This window comes from Aythya fuligula, chromosome 1, assembly GCF_009819795.1.
Source record: "Aythya fuligula isolate bAytFul2 chromosome 1, bAytFul2.pri, whole genome shotgun sequence".
Lineage (NCBI taxonomy): Eukaryota > Metazoa > Chordata > Aves > Anseriformes > Anatidae > Aythya > Aythya fuligula.
The window spans coordinates 175,023,872-175,047,361 of record NC_045559.1 but is presented as its reverse complement, the minus strand read 5'-3'; the positions used below and the strand labels follow the sequence as shown (position 1 = coordinate 175,047,361).

At 43.6% G+C, this 23,490-nt stretch overlaps 1 protein-coding gene across 1 annotated transcript in view; it reads left to right on the top strand.

Moving 5' to 3' along the window:
• Positions 1–22,504, top strand: part of ELF1 (E74 like ETS transcription factor 1) — a 74,091-nt gene extending 51,587 nt beyond the window's left edge. Inside the window, exons 4-9 of the mRNA XM_032207375.1 lie at positions 3,862–3,969; positions 4,746–4,907; positions 9,418–9,501; positions 12,201–12,393; positions 13,523–13,990; positions 20,892–22,504. Of these exons, the coding sequence (XP_032063266.1) occupies positions 3,862–3,969; positions 4,746–4,907; positions 9,418–9,501; positions 12,201–12,393; positions 13,523–13,990; positions 20,892–21,510 (1,634 nt within the window). The 3' untranslated portion in view covers positions 21,511–22,504. The remainder of the gene's footprint in view (positions 1–3,861; positions 3,970–4,745; positions 4,908–9,417; positions 9,502–12,200; positions 12,394–13,522; positions 13,991–20,891) is intronic.
• Positions 22,505–23,490: the final 986 nt, after the last annotated feature.

Genomic DNA, 23,490 nt, shown 5'->3' with positions numbered 1-23,490 from the left:
ATGGATCTCTCCCTCCTTGGAGCAGGTTTAGATCCCTTCCAACGTTACTCTGAGATTCTGTGGTCCCCTTTTTTTTTGTCTCTAGTAAGATCAGCGCTACCTTTAAATACAGCTGTGAGTAGCACAGCCCTTATCTTGCCCAGACAAGGGCTCGCTTTGCTCTCTGGAGATGATGGCCAGGAGAAGTACGAGTGAGGTGGGATCACTGGAAGTGGTGGGATGGGATCACCGAGCCTTTTGGACAAGGCAGGGGCCACCACGTTAGGATCCTGCTCGTGTAGAGAGGTGTTAAAGCTTTCAGGCAGGGCAGCAGACAGCAGGAATTCGGGCTGAGGGAGGGAACTTCCAGCTGGGTATCTCCTTTCTTTCCCCAGCAGGTGAGAAGAGCAGAAAGCCGTGTTTGGGCAGGCCTCGTGCTGGCTGTGGGCTCTGATTCATCGCAAACGCGCGTTTGCAGTAATTGGGTTGTAATTGGCAGACAGGTACACAGGCTTAAATTTGTGGCTTGCTCAGATAAACAAGGGCTTGAGTACCCTGGGAAAAAAAAAAAATACTTCTGGGTGTGGTTTTGTTTTCTTTAGCTTTTTTTCTTTCCTTTTGGAAGTTTCTACCTATTTAAGATAGCATTTGACACACGATGCTTCTCTGAAATGAAAAACCCACGCCGTTCTGCCAACCGTGACTTCACCCAAGTGGGACAAAGAAGCTATTTAACCCCATTTCTTCTTAAATCTGTGACTGCATCATAATTTCACGTGATTGGAATATGTATTGGCAACCTTAAGGGGGAAGACTACAATAACAGACAGCAGCCTGCCCTGCTAGCCGAGCTGGTTATCTCTGAGGACCGTCTGGAGTGATGCTGCTCGTAGGACAGAGAGCTTGTGCTTGACCTGCTCTGTGTGGCACTCCACAGCTTGTTTGGCTTAGCTCTCGAGTGCTTGTAATCCAAAATTATTTCCAGCCATTTTATGGGACTAAATTGCCTCACTGCGTGATCAAAAAAAGTGCGAAGCCCGGCTCGTGTTAAGTGAGAGGAGTTTGGATCGTGAACCAGGGGCAGAGACAGGAGGCACAACCACATCCCTGTTTTTTCAGCAGCGGAGGATGATTAATTTGGCCCAAACCGTCCTGTGAAGTCATCTTCTAAGAAGAGGCTGAACGGGTGTTAGTAAGGGGATTAACGCAGTTAAGAAACTTATTTTTGGCATTCTGTGTCTGTGGATAGACAGATACCTGTAGCTGTTGCTCCTTACGTTTACTGTGAGCATCAAATTATATTAAGCTTGCTGCTAATACAATAATTAAAAGTTCCTTTCAGCACTTTCAGCTGTGGCTGGGCTACGTCTCGCAGTGGCGCCGTGAAGCAGGGAAGCTCTGCCTGGCTTCCCCCATTGCTCAGAGTAAAGGATGGGCTCTGCTCGGCCGCCTCGGCACGTGAAAGCAGGCGTGAAGGTTTGCTCCTTGGCCCCGGGGCCTGAACAAGCAGCCTCTCCTCCCTCCTGCCCTTCCACCACGCCGGGACTGGGGCGCAGCGACGTGTGGCCATCGCCCTGCGTGGGCCGAGCTGGCTGGCGGCAGGGTGACTGCAGCTGGGACAGGGCGCGGGGCATGAAGGCGCCGAGGGAAGCAATTAGCTCTTCGCTGTCGGCTGTAAAAAGCTGGCTGGTCCTGTCCCGGCCAGAGTCCGCTCAAACTCAGCTCTGGTGAGGCCGCGCCTCAAGTACTGTGTTCAGTTTTGGGCCCCTCACTACAAGAAGGACATCGAGGGCCTGGAGCGTGTCCAGAGCAGGACTATGAAGCTGGTGAAGGGCCTGGAGCACAAGGCCTGTGAGGAGCGGCTGAGGGAGCTGGGGGGTTTGGTCTGGGAAGAGGAGGCTCAGGGGAGACCTCATTGCTCTCTACAACTTCGTGAAAGGAAGGGGTGGGGAGCTGGGGGTCGACCAGTGACAGGACCAGAGGGAATGGCCTCAAGTTGTGCCAGGGGAGGTTCAGGTTGAAAATGAGGAGACATTTCTGCTCAGGAAGAGCAGTCAGGCACTGGGACGGGTTGCCCAGGGAGGTGGTGGAGTCACCGTCCCTGGGGGTGTTGAAGGAGAGGTTGGACGTGGTGCTTGGGGACATGGTTTAGTGGTGACACTGGTGGTAGGGGGATGGTTGGACCAGATGGTCTTGGAGGTCTCTTCCAACCTGTATGATTCTGTGATTCTGACAGCGTGAGGCTGCTGGAAGCTGGCAGGGCCAAAGAAAACTCCAGAACAGAACCAGAAGCGGTTACAGCAGCACCGACAGGCCAAGCGTGAGCCTGCCTACAACCTGGAATGGGCTTCACTTGCATCCAGTGCCCTCCCCAGCTGCCGGGCAGTGCCCGGGGCAGCTGTCAGGCTCTGGCAGCCAGCCTGGGCCCGAGATGCTCTGCGGCTTTGCTCCTGACCCCGCAGGCTGCATGACAGAAGTGCCACCGGTTCGCTGCCCTGCCTCACTTTGTGCACTTCATTCTGTGCTCGTTGCCTCCCCTTCTCTCATTTCACAACGGGAACCTCCCCAGCCCCACGTTTCTCATAAGACACCAGCTAGCAGCACGGGGCCTGGACTTGCTTGAATTTCTGTGCGAGGCACTGGGTGGAGCAGGTGCCGTAGAGCTGGCAGGGAAGCCAGGCACAGTGACTGCAGGGCAGAGGTGCCCAACACCCACATCACCTTCACTGTGCATGGGTGTGAGCTTCTGATGCTCGCAGCGTGGTAGTACCAAGGTCAAGAAAAAAATCTGGGAGGTGAGGAGGCTTCTGTAAATCACAGCAGGGTGGAGGAGGTAGGGCTGATGCGTCTGAGTGTCTGCATTTATCTTCATCCTTTTCTGGTGATACAGTTGCTGAAGTTGTGAGCATTTGGAGTGAAATTGTCTTTCTTGTTCTTTTTTTTTATTATTATGGGATTGATTATTGTTGGTGGGCTGGGTGCTTTGTTTTTACTGTGATTAAAAAATAGTATAGCAGTTCTACTTCCTGTAATAAACCTCTTAGTTTTATGCGAAGAAGAAATGTTCTTTCTGAGGTCAGTGTGTTTTATGGTACGTTTTTGTTTGCTCTGTCAGTTAGTCAGTCTCATTCTTTCTTTCTTTCTTTTCTTTTTTTTTTTTTTTTGTGCATGTGTGACTACCCCACCCAAAATTCCTCAAAGTTAAACACAAGAGAGGGTTTGAAGCTGACTCATTGCAGGGCTAAGAAAGTAACTAAGGTTCATTTGATCCTAGGGAGGGGAATATTAGCACAGCCCTTTGTAGCACTTTGATAAATGCAAGCGAAATACCTAACATAGGCCAAAATTCATGGCACAGGATAAGGAAGGCTGGCCTGTGCGTTTCCACCAACAAAACGATTTATAAAAGAAGGTGTTAAACTGTTCTCAAGGTTTATGCTACTTGATAGTGGAATTAACGTTTACCTCTTTTTTGCCATGCTACAATTATTTTGAAAAAAGAATAATCCTCTGACCACCGTAAGAAGAAAGAGCAGGTTTTCTAAGGATACTGTTGAGAATATCGTTTGCGGTAGTAGCATTTTTCAGGTCTTACAGGCATCGTGTTCTGCTGCATGTACTTGATCAGCAAGTGGAAGGGTTAGAAAGACAGGGCAGAAATGAAAGGTTGTTTTTCTAATACATATAATTGTAAAAGTATAATGCAGTAAAGGAATGAAGTGATTGCATTGCACATTTTCTCCCTAGAAAACCCGTTGCTGCTCATCTAGTAGAAGAGTAGTTGCTGCTTTCTTGCTACAAATGATAAATAAATATCACTCTGAACCTTTAAGTCCAGTTTGTAGCTTGGTTACAATTAATATTATGTTCTCTTGCTTTCAGTTGAAGCATCTTGTCATAATGGGGATGAAACGATTGAAACAATTGAGGCTGCCGAAGCACTGCTCAATATGGACTCCCCTGGTCCGATGCTGGATGAAAAAAGGATAAGTAAGTTTTGTATGAAAGCAAAGCAGTCTCTGTTTGCCTTGTTTGCCTGTTTGAAACAAGGAGGGAGTCAGTATTTTGTGGTTGCATGGAACGGGTAGGAATATTTTGCTTCCAGACTTTACACATGTAGTTTAGATAAGAGAAATCCCGTGTTGTAGGCACTGAAGCCTACAGCTTCAAAGCCACTGCTTTGAGAACATGTTGAGCCCACAGCTGAACATTGATGGGTGAGGAAGAATCAAAGATCAGAGGGAAGGTGTGAACAAAGTGAGGTTGTTTAGACTGCTCTGTTTGGTTTGGCTGATAGAGGATGAATCTGTTTATGTTTGCCCAGAGAAGCTGTGGCTGCCCCATCCCTGGAGGTGCTCAAGGCCAGGCTGGATGGGGCCTTGGGCAACCTGGGCTGGTGGGAGGTGTCCCTGCCCGTGGCAGGGGGGTTGGACTAGACGATATTTGAGGTCCCTTCCAATCCAAACCATTCTGTGATTCCTTGTTGGTAAGATAGAAGAACATATACTTACATGTTTAGATTGCATTACCTATGAATAAATATGTGTCAGCACGTTGTAATAGTGCTTTTTAGGGGAGCAGGTTATGTCATTAAACTGTTCTGTTTTAATACAGATTATGGGTGATTATGATTATGGGTGGATATATTCAATTATGAACTGCTCTCTTCTCCCATGGAGGCAATAAGTGTCATAGTTTTATTTCATTCTATGTTTAAAAGTCCTTGTGGCTGTGTGAAAATCTTCCTGTTTTCCCTTTCCCTTAAGCAACTATGTTTGGTGCAACGGAAGATGAAGATATGGTAGCTCCTATTACGCATGTGTCAGTCACACTTGATGGGATCCCCGAGGTGGTGGAAGTTCAAGCCCCAGACCCTTACGCTGAGTCGCCAGAGACTCCCGAATATGAACAACCAAAGAAGAAAAAAGGTAAGATGCTGCTGCAGAGCAGTGGTGTGGAGTAGAGAGCAGTCAGTGGCATGCTTATCTCCTCTCGTGAGTCTTTCGAACCATGCTGGATGTCACGTCAGAATAACTCGGTGTCCCCAGCTGGAAATACAGAGAAAGGATTTTCTTACTGGGACTCCAAGCACAAATACTGATGCTTAGATACTGATGATGTTGGAGAGGTAGCAATGATTGCTTGTCTGACAGGAAACGTGGATCTCTGCTCGCTCCTATTTACAGGTTCTTTTTCAGAGGAAAATTGCATTACAAGCTATTGCCACGAGTGCTGAAGTATTTTAATTAGCTCTTGTTTTGCTTCTACTGAAAATGCTCAGTCTGTGCAGAATATGGGATCAGATTGAGGGCTTTTTTTAACCTCTCTTCCATATAAACTGTGCTTTTTTTGTTTTTTCTTCTTTCTAAATAGCTGCACGCTATAGTAAGTGCCAGTCCCGTTTGCAGTAGGGGGTAGTTATCTGTGAAAGACATCATACAGGCCTCTGGAAATGCTGCGGGAGCTTCCTGAGCCCCGTGTGTGTCACAAGGCCTGCTAGGGACGGGTGTGGGTCAGGAGCTCTCCGATTCCCGTCAGAAAGCTGAACTGAAACTGCTGTGGAAGGGAGCTTTACCAGCAGCTGCTTGAGAGGGCTGCTGGGGAAACTACCATGAGATAACCAACTGTAAGAAGACTTTAACTGTTTGTTTTTTCTTTTCTTCTTCTTAATGTTGGCTGCTGTGTGGGTCAAAACAAAGAGCCTCTGTCTGCCAGACTTTTAACCTCTTTGGCTTGACACTTTCATACCCTCTTTCTTGTTGTGCTTCTGCTTACTCCCACTCCTTCCTCCTTGCTAGCTGTAGGTTAAAAAGTCGGTTGCTCCACATTGAGTGTGTTTGTTTTTTTTTTTAATCATTATATCTGGTAGAAGAAATGCTAGAAAAGATGCTACAACTTGAAGTTTCATTAACTGCCAGTTTTCAGTGAAACTGGGACTCCTGTAGATCAATGTTCTGATCTGAGTGATGCTCAAGTGTTATATCAAAACATGCAGGGATTTATAAAGCATTGTCCAACAGCAATTGCTGCAAAATGTTACTTAGTTTGCAGTGCATTTCTAATGACATGCAGGTTTTATTAGTTTTGTTCTTCAGACGTGCAGTATGTTTCCCTTCCTTTGCTCAATTTTGTGGCAGAGCAGAGGATTGTGGACATTTTGTCATCTGCATGCCAGCCGCGATCTTCTTACGGACTTAAAGCATATCTAACCCAACAGCTGAAGTTGTAGGGCTGCACTGCGCAGAGCACTGCTAGCTAACTGAGGTGGAATGGCACTGCCAAGTAGAGCTTCTCCAAGAACATCTTCTCCAGAAGTGACAGGGTGTTTTTACCTGTTTTCCTTGTGAGCCATTCTGCTGCAGCATGTGTGCTGTATCCACCCGTCAGCTCCACTCCAGCCCCGTGCTCAGCAGGATGGTTGTGCTCGTGAATGTCTGAGCACCGAGCTGCTGAGCTACGGAGCAAAAGGGCTGGAAGAACAAAGGGATGTCAGAGGAAGAGACTTGGATATTTGCTATATGAATTCCTTTAGTTCCACTTTTGCTAGTGCAAAGAAGTGTATCAATCTTTTTTCCTGTTTGATAAAAAATATTCTCTCGGGATAAACATCTCATTTTCTAAATATCACATCCATTTGGAACAGGAACGTCGAACCTGAAGTGTTTTTACAACCATGAAAATGGGAAAGTGGAAATAAAAATCATACATTCCATTATCTGTACAAAACGATGGCAGCCCCTCTTAGCCTCCTGCACATTCTGCACCCTTCCTCTTTGTGAAATTCTCTCTTAAAAAGGAACGTAGTAATGTACGCTGACATGGAACAAATTCATGCTCTGTTGAACCAAAGGAGGAAGTGTGCTAACGCTTAATGTACTTTCAGTAAATATCTTCTTTTAAACAAAGGAAACATATCTTGTGTGTCTCTGCTAACTGTGTTTTTGATAGTATCAGTGTATGAAGATTATAGTTCGCAGCATCGTCTAAAAACATCATCTTCAGTTATCTCTAGTCCACTTCTAGAGCACTAAAATCAATACCCTTCTGTAAACAAGTTTCGCGTACGTCACTGATTTCTAATTTTGGATAAGTCTGTGGTAGAGGACTGTCCAGACGGGATGTCTTCAAGTAGTCTAGGTTGAGGTAAGAGGACCCAGAATTGCTGCAGCAGCAGAATTTGTATTTAGTAGCCTAGCTTATCTGTAATCAAAAGTGCATTATATGTGAGCAGCATTTGTATTTCCTGAAGGTGACCAGCAGTAATTAAGTCATGACTTAATTGAGACTTCATCCACTTCGTTTGCTTTAAAACCCTCTCTCATTCAGACCCAGGTAACTAATTACATCAAAGGAACACTCCCTACTCCTTGACTGCTTGTATTTACATGTGGGCAGGAGGGGGGAACAAAATGAGCCCTGAACAGTCGTCCCATAACGTGTAAGGGGAGAAAAGCACTTACCCAGAGTTACCCTGAGGGGTTTCCAGTGCCATAGTAGCTGACCTACAGAAGACTGACTTCTGGATGAACCCATTAAAGACTGTAGGAGTAGCCTACAGAAAAATGACTCTTATTGAGCAACCTGGGCTGGTGGGAGGTGTCCCTGCCCATGGCAGGGGGTTGGAACCAGATGCTTTTTAAGGTCCCTTCCAACCGAAACCATTCTGTGATTCTATGACTTCGTCTAGACATTTTAGGGAAGGAAAAGAAGAAAAAAAAAGACATTATTTGCAACCAGTGATGGTCAGTGATATAAAGATTCTAAAAATGTACTCCAGTAGTTCTTAATTGTTTTGTATGACCACGTACGACAAAACCAGTATTGTAGGATTTCTTCCCTCTGTTGTCATTCAAATCAAGGAAGGCGTTAATGGCCAGGGTGGTTAATGGCCAAAGCTGAACTTTGTGTCCCATGCTCAGTCATGAATCTTGTCTGAACTGAAGCAAGAAAATGAGAGGGCTCCATGCATTCATAGTCTTCCCTCACGGTAGCTGTCAACCAGATATCCCTACTCCCATTCCTGTTTGGGGAAAAAAAAACAAAAGGGAGGGAGAAAGAAAGGAAAAAGTGCAAAGGTAGACTAGGCAACACTGCGAATGACAAAAGGTGAGAGTGCTCAAACCAGTCTATTTTATGGCTTCTTAATAGATACCCGGAAATCTAAAACAAAGCAGACAGCCCAGGTTGGCCTTGAGCATTTTAGCTGAGAGTTAGTGAAGCTCCCTAACCCTAATTCTGTGATCCTGTGCTTATTCTGCAGTTTTGTCTCTCGTATTAAGGAAGCCCCTAAAAACAAAACTGAAAGTGGAATGTCACTGTGATGGGGATGGCACAGACCTATTTGTCCTACCTCTGTGGAATGTAAACTCCTTTGGAAATGCAATAAGTGGAGAAAAAGAAAAATACTTTTCTTTAGATCTTAATTTATGACAGTATGTTACTTGGATTAGAAGTGTGTTTCTCTGAGTCCTGTCTGCTTGGACTGTTCTGCCTCAAAGGAGCAAAGGCAGTATGTGAACAGTTTAGGTACTGTTATCTAGGATCACTGCAAAACCTGATGAGAGGGATTTATCATTTCATAAATACGTTCTGAAGATTTCTGATTCATTACAGTAGCTCTAAAAGCTGATATTGAATGAGATCTAATGAAGGAAGAGGTTCAGGGTTTGATCTTGAAAAATACTTCAGTATGACCTAATTTTTTTATTCCACTTACGTTTACATAGTTGATTTCTCAACATTTTCAAATTCTTGTCATCACTTGTAACTTCTTCCAGTCATCACACTAGACAGAGCAACCGTGTTTCTGGCTTTAAAAAGCAGAGTTTTTCAGAGCCACTTACTGGTTCTGCTGAACTTTAAAAAAAAAAACAACCAACTTTCTTTCCTTTACCTGTAGCCAGCACTGAGAAAGGAATAAGAAAGATCAGGACTGAGAAGTGTTTTCTTCACACGACAGTGCAGTTGTCTTCTATCAGTGGGGACTTCCAGCCAATTAAATAATCAGACAGTGTTGTTTTATCCCTAAATTCCATTTTGGCAATGGCTGAACAAGATAGTTCTCTGTATTAACTTGAGCCTTTTCTATTGAAACTCTTCTGACCACAGTTTATAGCTTATTTTGCTCATCTCTTCTGCATTAAATGCTGTTAAGAGTACCTAAAAAGCCACGGAAGTTTCCAAGGCACACGGACTTTGGAAAAGTGAGCATAATTTTTACTATAAGCACAGTAAAATTATAGGGGAATCAATCATATTGCAGAAATTGAAAAAAAAATCAGAACAGAACTGAATTCTTAAATGATTAAAAATTGAATCTTCTCTGAATAGAGAAAACAAGTATCTCTTTTTTTTTTAGATCTTTCCTTGTTCTTTTTTATTTATTTTCTTTTATTTTTTTTTCTAATCTGAAGTTGATTCACTGGTGGTTTATTTCAGGGAAGAAGCCAAAACCCACTCGTCCTGAGTCCCCTACCACAACTCCAAACATATCTGTGAAAAAGAAAAACAAAGATGGAAAGGGTAAGTTCAAGGAGTTGTCACCAACATTTTTTAAATGACTGTTGTTTCTGACTGACATGTGAAAAGGAACAGTTCACTAGTTTTCCTGTGATGTAAAAACAGGTCTTGTGTTCAAAGACATTTAATTGTAAATTAAGTAATAAATAAATTAATTGTAAATTAAGTAATAAATAAATGAATAAATAAATGGTGGAAGAAACTTTTTTGTGAGATAACCCAGTTCCTAGGGAGCACGATATATTTCTCATCTCAGTTGCAAGGGTTCTTGGAAAATCCTCAGCCCCCCACAGAGGCTGCTGCGTTTCAAGCGAAGTCATGGGGAACTCTTTGCATTGTATTAGGGTTTCTTGGGAGGTGGTTACGTTGACAGATGATCTTTGAAAACATTTTCCATCTGTGTGTGTCTAATTCTTCATGAGGAGATAATCAAGGCTGCCAGCTGGCAGTAGGAAGCACCAAGGCCTCAATTTTGAGGGAAGTTAGAAAGCTGCTAGAAGACTTGGGCAGACAGCTTGGGTTTTTGACACTTCTTCAATTCCTCCATATTTGCTTTTGCAGAGAGATTTTCTACAATAAGAGAAAAAATGTTTACAAGTAATAACATTTTAAAAATCAAAAACTTGCTTTATTATTATTACTGTTGTTATTATTCCAGACCTGATTGTTACATGAAATAAAAGAATCAGAGGAACCTCAAGGTAGTGCTGTCACAAAATAATGGAAAATATCAAAGCAGCCATCCACCAAGTTAAGCGGCAGAAGAGTCTTAAGGGTTTTGTTGCTTATAGCAAGGGTGCACCATAACGTTTGTCCATTGTTACAAAATTGTTAATTCAGAAGGAATTAAAAAGGAGTCTGTTGCCTGAAACCACGAAAAAAAGCTTCCACAAAAGCGTAATTGTTCAGCATTTTGAGGAACACAGAATTGAAGCAAAAGGGATGGTAGTGGCCATGGTATAGAAATAGCTAGAAAGTTGTGTGCCTCTCAGTATCCACAATGTCCCCTGGAGGAGAATGTGTATGTTAAAATACCAACTTCTCCATTGAATAACTTGATGCAATGCACAGAGCAAATTGTGAGTTTTCTACATCTTTCTTCTTCAGCTGTGAGTCACAGGAGGTTAAAAACCCTGCCTGTGAGTAAAACAGCCAGCGTTGTTGCAGGCAGTCCCTCTTCACAGTGATTTTCAGTGGCTAAACAGTGGCAGATTTTCAGTCTGCCTTCATGCAGCAAAGCATTTTCAGTCTAGACTACAACAAAAGCACCCTGGATTAGCTGGGAAGTGGCTGGGAATGCTCTCGGTCCTGACTGACGTTGTGTCCTGCCTGAGCAGCCTTAACCTTTGCCTTTGGGCTGTCCGAAGGCAAACAGGCTGACATTTCTGACATTTTCAGCTAAGCTGGAAGACATTTGTTGCAAAGCCAGCCAGATTGGTTTTTATCTTCCCTCCAGAGATGTTCACTTTTAAAGTTTTCACCTTCAGCAGGAACTGTCAGGGCTGGTGACATGACTGAATATTTGCAAGTCCCCTATAATGGGAGCTGGCTGGGTTAACTGACCAACCCAGAACGTTGATGTGGGCAATAATTTAACGATGGAGATTATAAAACAGTAGATTGGGAGTCTGAAGAATTTGTAGGGCACCTGTAGTTTACGCAGAGTTCAGACTTGTGGCCATGCAGGTTGAGAAGCCAGCAGAATGAAGCTGAGGTTAACAGCAGAGGTCCTGTTGTGTTCTCATTCACTGGGCATCATTTTTTTGGTGAAACTGCAGAAATCTGCACATACTGACTGTCCTTTCTGTGTTTTTGCATAGGAGATAATTTCACACAAGAGGTTTTCTACTTTTTCAGATGAACAACGTCTCACTAAAAAGCTTTTGTACAGCTTCAACTGTCCAAAGGGACATCAAACACCGGTAGCCTTAGAAAAAAAAAAAAAAAAAAAAAAAAAAAAAAAAAAAAAACACAAATTTAGGCTCTTTGAAACAAACAAACAAACACCCAGCCTTTGTGAACTTTATTCTCCAAGGTTTGCTACTTTGGTTTATACCAATGATTGCCTCCATATAAATCTAGTTGTTAAAAGGAAGGCTTTTCTTCAGCTGTCTGTAGGCCAGTCACCTCACTTCAGCAAAGTCTTTGAGCAGGGGCTTAACTTTCCAGCTTCGGAGGACGGACCTGTTCAGGTAGAGTAGTTAGTGACTGCTTTTATCTAGATGAGGCATGAGAGAAGCATCTGAATGGGAGGTGAATGCTGTGTAAAAAGGGTTGTGAGGCATTGGAATGGGCTGCCCAGGGAAGTGGTGGAGTCACCAACCCTGGAGGTCTTTAAAAGACGTTTAGATGTAGAGCTTAGGGATATGGTTTAGTGGAGGACTGGTTAGTGTTAGGTCAGAGGTTGGACTGGGTGAGCTTGGAGGTCTCTCCCAACCTGGATGATGCAGTGATTGGAATGGGATGTCTTAGCTTGACTGACAGCCAGCTCTGTAGGTTGCAGACAGGGTGTTTGGGCACCCAGATTAAAATAACTAACAAGAATTTCTTCCCATGCCCTCTGTCACTATTTCCTGGTGTTAATGATTTATTACAGTGCATTCATAAACATACCAGCTTCTTAATGTTTACGATATTTAACTCATTAATAAAATATGGTCAACTAACATTTCTTTCTGTTTCCTGAAATCCTTTTATTTTAGGAAATACGATTTATCTCTGGGAGTTCTTACTAGCACTGCTCCAGGACAAAGCTACGTGTCCTAAATATATCAAATGGACTCAAAGAGAGAAGGGCATTTTCAAACTAGTTGATTCCAAGGCTGTTTCCAGGTTGTGGGGAAAACACAAAAACAAACCTGACATGAATTATGAAACAATGGGTAGAGCACTCAGGTATGTGCATTTTTAATAATACCGTCTTTGTTGCCATAGTGTTTACATGCATTGAATGTCATATCTCATTTGTGTAACAACAGTAACGAATTAGTGTGCTGTCAGCTCGGGAAATAAAGAAGTTATTCCAGCAAAATCAATAAACAAAAAGTAACCCTTATTAACCGAAACCCCAAATCAGTCACCTGCAGTTTCAGCCTGGATGTGTTCAGTGCTGCTGCTGAGTGTGCATCTTCACAATCAGCCCCCAAACCAGACTGAAGGTTCTGAGTGTGGCAAGCCTTTTATGTAAAATTTTAATCTCCTTTCTCAAAAATAAAAAAAAAAAAAAGCTAAATTTGGGTATATTAGAGTTAATGAAGTGATTTCTCCCCAAGGCAAATGACCAGTTCCCAGTGGGAAATACAGTTTTATAATTCAGGCTTGCATGTGCTTCTGTGGACTTGTGTGTGCAGTTTTAAAACATCCTATCATTTGCAGATTGGATTTTTTTTTCTTCTTGTGCAGAAAAGGCTGCAAAATAAGCAGACACCCATGAGTGTGGGGGATGCAGGCTTCAGCCTTAACTGCTGAGAGAGAATTGTCTGGCTGAGCAGCTCTGCATTGCTCTTCAATTCCTTTCACCACTCACCTCAGTATGCCTAATTTTTAATTGTCATACTGATTTGCAAATATAACTGAAGTAGAAGTCTCCTGTCCTGTTCTCTTTGCTGTCTTGTAGTTAAAATGTCTGTATGTGCTCACCGGGGAGTAGGCACGAATTCAGGTAAATTAAAGGATTGGATGACTTGAGGAGAATTAGAAGTTTCATAGGACTTTAAAGCAGCATTCATTTATAGCAGCGCTGCCAAATCACAGAGCTCTTCTATTTCTCTTCAGTGTTATCTGATGTTGAAATTAAATGGAAAGAACAAATACCATTAAAAAGTGTCATTTGAGGAAAAAATGTGCTATTAATTTGGACACTCCTTTGTAATCGAGAAACTAGGCAGATAAAATATTAAACCTTAAGCCCCTTCTTCCTTGTTGCTGCTGGAGTAATTTACTGCTTTTTGTTGCTGTGTTTTTTATTTAGTTAGGGGTTTTGCAGAAACACTCTGACTTCTTGATGTATGTTTGCTTTCAACAGATATTATTACCAAAGAGGAATACTGGCCAAAGTAGAAGGTCAGCGATTAGTGTATCAATTTAAAGAAATGCCAAAAGATCTCGTCTATATAGATGATGAGGATGCAAGCCCTAGCACTGAGTCATCAGATTCAACTTTGCTCTCAACTCCTGTGGCCAGTAGAAACCAGTCGAGCAGATCTAGAGCGTCTGCGAACGCTGGGACAAAGGGAGGATCCACCACAGTCCTAAAAACAGGAAATTCGAAGCCTGCGAAGCTTAAGGAGCCCGTAGAAGTGGTACAGCAGCAGACACCTGGCTTGACTTCAGAAGTTTTGAGGACAATGCAGTCTACGCAGCCAGTACATCCCACGCAGCTTTTTCGGACAGTTCACGTAATGCAGCCCTTGCAGTCCATCACGGAAGGACAAGCGGCTGTAAGCAGTAACGTCGCAGACGAAACGTTAAATCCCTCAGTCCAGAATATAAGGTAAGAAAACGTCGAGAAAATAAATGTATGAACACGAATAAATTCGCTGGAGGGTGGCGAGGTAAACTAGTTACTGTGTTGTGCTTCAGAAAAATGACTCGTCTTGCAGTTGGGTTCAAGAGAAACAGATGCTGTGCAGGTGATCCTGGTACATGTACACTCATAAATGCTCTGTCTTTCATGGAGGGAAGCACATCTTTCCTATGGGATTAGGCCTGATGCAATCCTTTAGAAAGGAAGAATATTCACCTTTTATTTAAAGGTGGTATCGTCAGTTCTGTCCAGCAGCAGGGACAGGATTTTCCTGGCTCTGCTTTTTCACAACCTGGTGTCTTTTGGATTATATATGGTGCGTCTGGAAGATGCCATCAAAAAGAGTTACCTTCTTGCTTAATTCTTTTTGTGATAAAGTTGTCATCTCTTTCATCTCTGCTATTGTTCCCAGTTACAACAGGGAAAAGCTCGGTTATCTACTCAGGTGTTTTGCTGCTGTTAAAAGAACACGTTACTTTGATTTTAGAAAACAATTAACAGAATAACCTCATGGGAGTCTGGCTCCTGAAGTAGTCTGCAGTTACAAGTCATGCTTCTGTGCTTAATTTGTAAGTAAGCTGGCTAATAGTACGCAGCATTTCAGCATCATCACTGCTTTGCACCTACATGCACATTGCACCTACATCCTAAATGGAGAGGCTTTAAAAACAATCGCTCAAGCCTTGTTTTACCTTAGCCTGAAGCGTCCCCTGATGGGAGCTCCTTCATTTCCACTGACTGCAAAAGACCTAAACCAAATGTTCTTGTAATCTTGGCCCTCCTCAGCAGGAGTGTCAGAATTGTATGTGGTGATTCTGGACCTGGAATACAGCAGTTTCACAAAAGCTTTAGGAAGAACTTCTTTACTGAGAGGGTTGTGAGGCATTGGAACAGGCTGCCCAGGGAAGTGGTGGAGTCACCATCCCTGGAGGTCTTTAAAAGACGTTTAGATATCGTGCTTAGTGATATGGTTTAGTGGAGGACTTGTTAGTGTTAGTTCAGAGGTTGGACTCAATGATCTTGAGGTCTCTTCCAACCTAGATGATTCTGTGCTATAACTCAGGAGATGCACATTCTTAATGAATCATGAACAATTTTTTTTTTCCTGGGACTTGCTCTGTTAAGGTCACTGTTTGAAGGGTTATTGTGTTGTGCTGCAAAATGTCAGTAATGCATTTTTCCTGCTCCCTTGCTCTGTTCTCTCCTTTGAAAATTACATCCAGAGCCTCCAGTAGGTCTGAAGTGGGACTGAGCATCTGGGGTTAACGGCAGAATGTTGTCAGATGGAAATAAGTAATGGCATTAATGAGATCAAATAATTACTTCGCTTCTAAAGAATAAATTTTGCTCTCTCACCTCTGCTACTAGAGGGCTGTTGTAAAAGCCAGTCAATTATTAAAACTGTAGTTACATATGAAAGGAAGATAGATTAAGGGAAATCCAGAATAGCATTAACAGTTCGTTCAGAGAGAACTAAAACTGCCTGGATCAGCTTTCAGTGACTGATATGATAGAATCAATATTTTAGGAGATAACCAAGTGGCTGAGGAAACTGAAGAGTTTCCATTTATATAAAGGAAATGACAAACCAAGACTTCAGCTTCAATCAACAAAATATATACATTCTCTCTTCTTTCTTTGGGATATAAAAAAAATAAATTTTCACTGGTCTTTCTAGTTCGGATCCCGGTGTTTGTTTTTCCATAAGAACGATGGAATGGTTTTCATTCATGTTGCAGTGTGAAAAAATCACTCTGAAAGAGAAACTCAATAAAGTGAGGTTAATAAAGGTTGTGAGGGATTAAATACATTGAGCCAAGAAAGCAAAAATCCTTTTAAAAATCCTTTTCATGGTTACTGACAGGCACAGTACAACAAAGTGGCAGGAGTTACCATTTTTAAGCAGAGAATACCTGTTTCCATTTGTCTTTCGATTATAAATGCCTAAGTTGAAATCAAATTGTGTTTTACTTATTATTCTAATGAACTAGAATTCGCTCAAGAAGCACGTAGGGGAGGGGAAGGTTAGACGTCATCAGAAGTTTCTGTAAAAGTCGTTCTCTAATTACCTGATCTCCAATTACCTGCAAGTTGTAAAAAAGTGACTGGGTTAATAACAGTGAAAGGAAGTGAGTACGGGCACGACTGAAGCTGTGCAGGACCATTTAAGTCAGGAGAAAAATATTATTAAACATAAAGAGTGAGAGAGTATAGCAATTTAGAGAATTAAATGGCTCTGGGCTAGATCTATTTTAGATTATATATCAGAAACAATATCAACAGTATAGGTGCGTAGATCTGGTTATACAGACAGAAGTAAAAATGATAGTAACAAACAGAGTATCTGTTCATCCCAAGCTTTGCAAAGCTGCACGGTGGCATTATGGCCTGCTCTGCACTGCCGTATTTCACAGTTAGACTTTGGGCAACAGGCTGGGGAGGGGAGAAAGTGGCAGGGCTGATACACAGGAGAAGTTTGAGTGAAATAAAAGCTGTGGAAAGCTCACAGCTCTGTGGTGCTTCAGTTCTGCTGTGTAACTTTAACGTTGTTCCATGATGGCTTCAATGGCACATCTCCCAGCCGTGATGACCAAGTATCTGGGATGAAAATAAAAGAAAAAAGACCTGTTGAACCCTTCCAGTGCAATTCAATTACTGACTGTAGAGAAGTCTTCTTGATTAAGAGAGCAAGTACTAAGGTGTTTGAGCTGTTAGAGTGGAAAAAAAGTAAACAATTGTGTCTACGTGCTTTTAAACAGGATGAACCAAGGTGCTGATGAGTCCTGTGCAATCACTGCCCGCTCCAGGCTCTAAAAATACCATTTATGCCCTCTATTTTTGCTCAGTTTCAATCCGCACACTTCCAAATAAAACTAACCCCATACAGCAGAGAAAATACTGAAGGGGGAGGAGGTTAAAACAATTGGCTTCCTAACACTGAGCTGTAAGTGACAGGAACGTGCATCTCCTCATGGTAAAAGTATTATATCTGGAGGCTGCTGCGCAGGGTTTGTGGCACTGCCGGGTGAAGTCAGCTCCTGGGAGCATCACGGGGAGAGCTGGCACTGCTCCCCCAGCCTGCCCGGGGAGCTGCTGGAGCCACCGGCCCTGGGGGTGCTCAAGGAAAGGCTGGACCTGGTGCTTGGGGACATGGCTGGGGACAAGCAGAAGGGTGCCAATGTAGTGCTTAGGAAATGGGGCAGGGTCACGCCATTTAAACCAGGGTTTGCTGACCAGGAAAAGCATCGAGGACCTTGGATGGGAATACTCTGAATTGCGACCCCGCTGCTGCTCTGGCTCCGTAAATTTCCAGTTGTGTAACTGGGAGCTGAATTTGGCGTTGTGTTTCCAGTGATAAGAAAAAACCAAAATGCCTCTCTGGATGAGTATTCCAGTTTTATATTTTCCCAACGAGCTGGCTTTGTAAAGGAAAATCTCTTTGAATTTTGCGCTTGTAAAATCGCTCACTTTAAACCAGAGTAACTCACACAGGTGCTCTGGTTTACACGGGTGTTTTATTGGGATAATCGTGGGATTTGGAGGCACTGAAGTAGTCTTGGGATTCAGCTCCACGTTCATTGGGCCATTTGGAGTGTAAAGGGTCTGCTACACCGTGATTCAGCCCCAGCTTTCTTCTTGACCTTTTTGCAGCCTTTGGGGTAAAAGCTGTTGCAGGAATTCATCCCAGAGGTGCTACATGCATGGACCACAGCGGTGAGATCCTCGTTCAAGAGGAGGAGAAAGGGGCTGAAGGTGAATTCGTGGTTTTTTCCCTCTCTGCAGTCACTGTGCTCGAGCTTGCTTGAGCACACAGACACACGGAGGCAGTCTGGCACCGTCCTGCTGAGGCTTTGCATTGACCATCTGCTTTCCTATATCCAGTCCTTTTTCCTGGAATAGGAACGTGATCCAAATCTGCCTGAGGTCAGCTGATGTTGTAGCCCACCTGCTGAATAAAAGCCTTCACAGGGGGCAGTCTGGGCAAAGAGCTCCCCGGGCTTCTGGGATGGGGACGTGGCCGAAGGAATGGGATGCCTGCTGAGGTCTCCAGGATAATCAGAAACATCTCCTGGCTGTTGTGTGGGAGGCCTCTCTTTCACCAGCCAGCGTCAGAGCACGTTTTGCCTCTGTTTGCAGTTTGAGTGTCTACAAGAAGCTCTCCTTTAGCCCACAAGAGGCTAAAGCTCCTCAGGACGTCCTTACGATAGAGCCAACTTCTGCCAAGGCAAAGCCTCCGGGGCAAACTTCCCATTTTGAGCTGAATTTCTGCAGCCGAGACGAGTTTTTCTTCAGCCCGTTTCCGTGGCGGGTAGGAAGAAAGCTGCTGAAGGCAGAAGGGGCTTAAAGGAGATCTGGAGAGATCCACTTTGTTTCACCCCACCCCACCCCTTGGCCTCCCTCGCTCTTCCTGGGCTGACAGTGAGCTGGCTGTAACCAAGAGCTGAACAAATGGGGAAAGTCCCTGGAAGTTGGCCCGTTCATCTCAAGGCCTTTATTTCCCCAGTAGCTGTGGATTAAATGTTGTTTGTGCTGGGAAGGGAATTCTCCTCTTCCTTCTCTCCGTGTATTTCTTCCTATTGCCTTGTTTCTTCCTTGTTGTGCTGTGAGATGCTTTGTGTACCCTGGCTTGAGACTTCAGCTCTGCTCTGTATCTTTTCCCTTTCTCTTGTTTCATAAATTTTTCATAAATCGCCGTGAATAAACTCGTTTCTCCTTCCTGTTGCCACTCAGTGTTGTGTGTGCGTGTGTGCATATACACGTTTATGTGTGTGTGTGTATAATCTGTGTACCTCGACTGGAGAAAACAGAGCGTCTGGGGTAAGCTATTAACCTTGGTATGGGATGTACTTTCACGAGATATAAAATGGCTTAACATCGACACAAAAACAATGGCAGTGTGCTGAGAGAAATGCCTTGCTTCAGCCCTCTCAGAGCACCCAGCACTTTGCAGAATACCCTCTGATTGATGAGATCCATTTTGCAGTTTTTGAGGGCGTTATTTACAGCCCTGTAACAGGTAGCATCTTCTATTTTATTTCAAAACTAAAGACCTCAAGAACAAGAGGGCATCTTCCAAGTAATACTTGCATACACAGCTTCAGCTGCTGGTTCTGGCGTGGATATTTGTGATTGTTCTGGCAAGCTCCTGGGGGAATTACTGGAAAAGAATCAGCACTGGTGACCCTTAGCAGACTCGGTGAGCCTTGGTGGTGTCATTCTCAGCCTCGTGTTTCAGGCTCCGCTGCGTGTACTTGCTGTGGATCACCAGGTTCTCCAGAACTTGGAAAAAAAAAAAAAAAAAGAAGCGATCATTTCAGCTGGTGCTTCGTCTCCTTGCAAGCCCGTTTCTGTGAGCATCTTCCTTGGGCTCCCTCTAGTTGTATGTAAGAGGAGCTCAATACAGAGCTTAGCAGCTGCCCCTCTGCGCTCTGCTGTCAGCAGCATCAAATTTTGTGTCCCAGCTGGATAGGCTGGGTGGTGAGACGTGTGTGGGAGCCTCGTGGGCTCGTATTTGGGTTTGCTACAGCATCACTCCTGGGTACTGCTGACTTCCTAGAGAAAGAGAAAGCTACAGGTGCGGATTTTATTCCTACCAAGCCACCCGGGAGGTGGGGAAAGGCTCGCCTGCAGCAGGAACCGGCAGCGAGGGGTTGTTGAGGGAAGAGCTAAGAGCTTTGAGCCTGGTGCCAGCTGGGTTTCTGGAGCTGCTCTTGCTGGGAGGGCTGGGAAATCCTCTGCAAATGTTCCTTCACCTGTCTCTGCTGCTGCACAAAGGGGGAGTGCAGCTCCCTGTGTGGCTGGAGTAGCAAGCAGCAGTATCTGCGGCCACATCTCCCCCTCACTTCAGGTTCTGAATACACTGAGTCTGATCTGGTGGGTCAGTGGCCCAATGCTGGAAAGCAGGGATTTCACAGAGCTGGGGAAAAAGGGGAGTACCTGGGTAGGAGGACTCCAGAAAGGACATCCCACGATAGGTGTATCTGTGCAGTCCTTACAGCGTGCTATGTCGTGCGTGGACTTGAAAGTACAGATGTTGAAGGTAGGTTGGTTTCTGTCTGAAGTAATTTCAGAGAAATAAGCTAGGAGGAGGAGGAGATGGTTATTTTTGTTTTCATCCAGCATCAAATATGTTCAAGAAAATACAACTGAGAGCATAAGACTGGAAAATTGGAGGAGGACAGACAGGCAGGAGAAACCATTGGAGAGGAGCAGGAATGTTAGAGAGAACTCTGCAGAACAAGCAAGAGGAAAAAAAAAGATCGTCGGAGGGAGAATGATGGTTTGGAGCAAGCTGCGGGAGGGTTTTGAAGCAGGGTTTTTCCCTTCCTTTTTCCCTCCCTTCAGTGGAAATCATTTGCTTTGCAGGCAGCGTGCTGTGGGTTTTAGATAGATGCATGTTTTTAAGCCGAGGTATGTTGCATGACTGAGCCGTGTGTGTTTCAGCCGCGTCTCTGAATCACCACTTTCCGCTGCTGTGTTTGTGTACGTCAGCGACGTGGCCGCTCATCATCCAACTTCGCAGAGGTCTAGTGGCTCGTGCTCGTGCTGTCTGTTGGTGCTCGAGATGGAAGTCTGGGATGCAGTTCCCAGGCTTTCTCGTGAGCTGCCAAATGTCCCAAAGGCAGGCTGTTGAGTTTGGCGCTGGTAGCGTCGCTCATACAGAATACCTTCACCCTGGGGGCTGTGTTGCTGAATGCGGGGGTCAGGCCCGGTTTTTGTTTTGTTAACAAAGTGACTGCTTCCCCTTTTGCAATCTTCAGATGGACGTTCGTGACGCCACATAATTTTTCAACAGTGAATCTCTAATTATTTTTAAAGACTCAGCATGGAAGTGTTCTGACCCTGTCACCTTTTCTAATCCTAACAGGACTTTACAGACTCCGACCCAAGTTCCAGTGGTTGTTTCTCCTGGGAATCAGCAGCTGCATACTGTAACACTCCAGACGGTGCCTCTTACCACGGTGATAGCCAGCACAGACCCGGCCTCGTCAGCAACACCCCAAAAGTTTATTTTACAAGCCATTCCTACTTCACAGCCCATGACAGTTCTTAAAGAAAACGTCATGCTGCAGTCTCAGAAGCCAGTCTCGCCTTCCTCCTCAATCGTGTTGAGCCCAGCACAAGTTCAGCAGGTTCTCACCAGCAGCGTGCAGACAATTTGCAATGGCACAGTCAACATGGCTTCGTCTCCTTCCTTCACCGCCACGACCCCAGTGGTAACTTTTTCACCCAGCAGTTCACAGGTGGTCGCTCATCCGTCTGGCACAGTGATCACCTCGGTTATTAAAGCGCCAGAAACGAAACAGATCGGCGTGCAAGGAGCGCTGAAAGAAGAAGACAGTGACAAACTAGATGATACTGAGCAGTCGGAGCAGAGGTTTCAGCAGCAGCCGTTTGTGATGGTAGTCTCCAGTTCAAATGGTTTCCCATCTAACGTGCAAGTGAAGCAAGAAGATGAGCCATTGGAACCAAATTCATATCAATAATTTTTTTAAAAAAAGACCCTGTGGATGATTATTTTCATAAATGTGATGGGACCTTTTCAGTTATGTATATATGATTTGATTCAGAAGCAAGATGTTATAAAGCTACTTAATTTCTGCAGATAATTGTTAGAATTCATGCTTTAGAACGGATTTTGATTTCCTGTTAATTGCTAAATGTTATCATATAAATAAAATTATATATTACACGTTTCAAAATACAGGCATGAAGGAACATGCTTTTTTATTCTATGAAGACTTTCTCAAAGTTTCAGACTTCTTTCTTACTGTACGTTTTCAGCGTGTTGCTGATTTACATTGCAGTAACATTATTATAACCTTTTCTGTTTAATCTAGACATGTATCACTTAACTTTTGAAGCAACAGTTACTTTTAATGGGACATTTTCATTCCATGTGTATGAATTTTTATGATCAAGTATCTGTTTCATAGCGGTGAATTTACATCAGTTTTAGACTCTGATAACCAGGTATCCTCTTGCATTTTTTTTTTGCAGCACAAGCTCTTGTGTGTGCAAAATTGAATATACACTCCTATTGAGAGTACAAAAAACATTTATTCCAGTAATGGACAATGCCATGTCTATATTTTATATGGAAACATCAGATATATTTAATTACAGAAGCTAACGGCATCACTACAGGTGCAGATGTTTCATGCCATTTTGTGACTATGAAGCTTAACAATCTTGCTTTCTACTTCAGATTATTTTGTAAGGGGGGAGGGAAATGAAATATATACAATTTATGCAGGTGTTCTGAGATTAATACTTCTAAGAGTTCTTTTTTTGATTGTAAATAATGTACATTCAATGTCACAAGGAAGTTTTTTCAGCTAATTTGTTTCCATACAAATTTTTGATAGATGCAAATAAGATCATTATGTTTAGAGGTCTAATGTTATATGTATTCATATTACAGAGTGAATTTGTATTTAAAGACAAATTTTTAAATGATGGAGCCCTCTGAACCTTGGGTCCTTGCCTTTTGTATTTTTAATTGGTTTATTATGAAAATAAATCAAGCCGAAAAACACTTCTCTGTATTTACTTTGAAACGTTTTTAGATTAATACGGTGTTTTGACGACCACTATGAATAACCACAACGCGCTGGACAACGTGATTAATCCATGTGGGTCTCTGGTGGGACACGAGCAAATAAGAAATCGATGAATTGCTTCTGGACAGACTTTGAACACACCCTACACACTGTGAGCATGGTATGCTGTGAAACAGCACTACTCACTGTCTGGCTTTGGAGCTCAAATGAAAGTTGAGCTGTGTCCAAGAAGTGGCCTTTTCTGTTGCTTCCCAATATCTTCTAAACAGCCCCAAGCTTTCCATGTAATTTTGGGGTGCCATCCATTCATCACAGAGGGCTTTGTGGCCTGTGTACTTGCTGGCTGTTGGCTCAACCTAGCCGATTGCGATGCTTCTACAGGAGGTGGATTAAAAATCGGTATGATGTCTAGTGAAATTAGTAGAATGTAAAAATTCGAGGAAATACGTCTTTCTGTAAGTTTATATAAATTTATTGATTCATAAAGTTAATTTTAAACATGCAAATAGTAGAAAAACTAAAGCTGAAAGAACACTAACAGGGATCTCTTGCTCTAGTTGATCAGAATAATAAAACTAGCGAGCAGCGCTCTGCCACAGCTACCCTGGTCTTTGGCAGCTGAAACTGCCTCTTCACTTGAACGTGTGGCTCTCTTCTCCCATCGTGTGGCTCCCATGCAGTTAGGGTTTGACCCACAAACCCACACCCTGATCCCATTTTCAGGAAGCCTGGCAGTACCAAAGCAAGCGACGCCAGCAAAGTGGCTGTGGTGCATCTGGCAGGGCTTCTGCTGGCAGCATTACTAGGACCATGGCTTTCTGTTTCCCACTGACAAAAGCTCTGGAAGAGGCAGGCTACTCTTTTAATCAGACTACAAAATGAAGACTTTTTCCTCTAGGATGG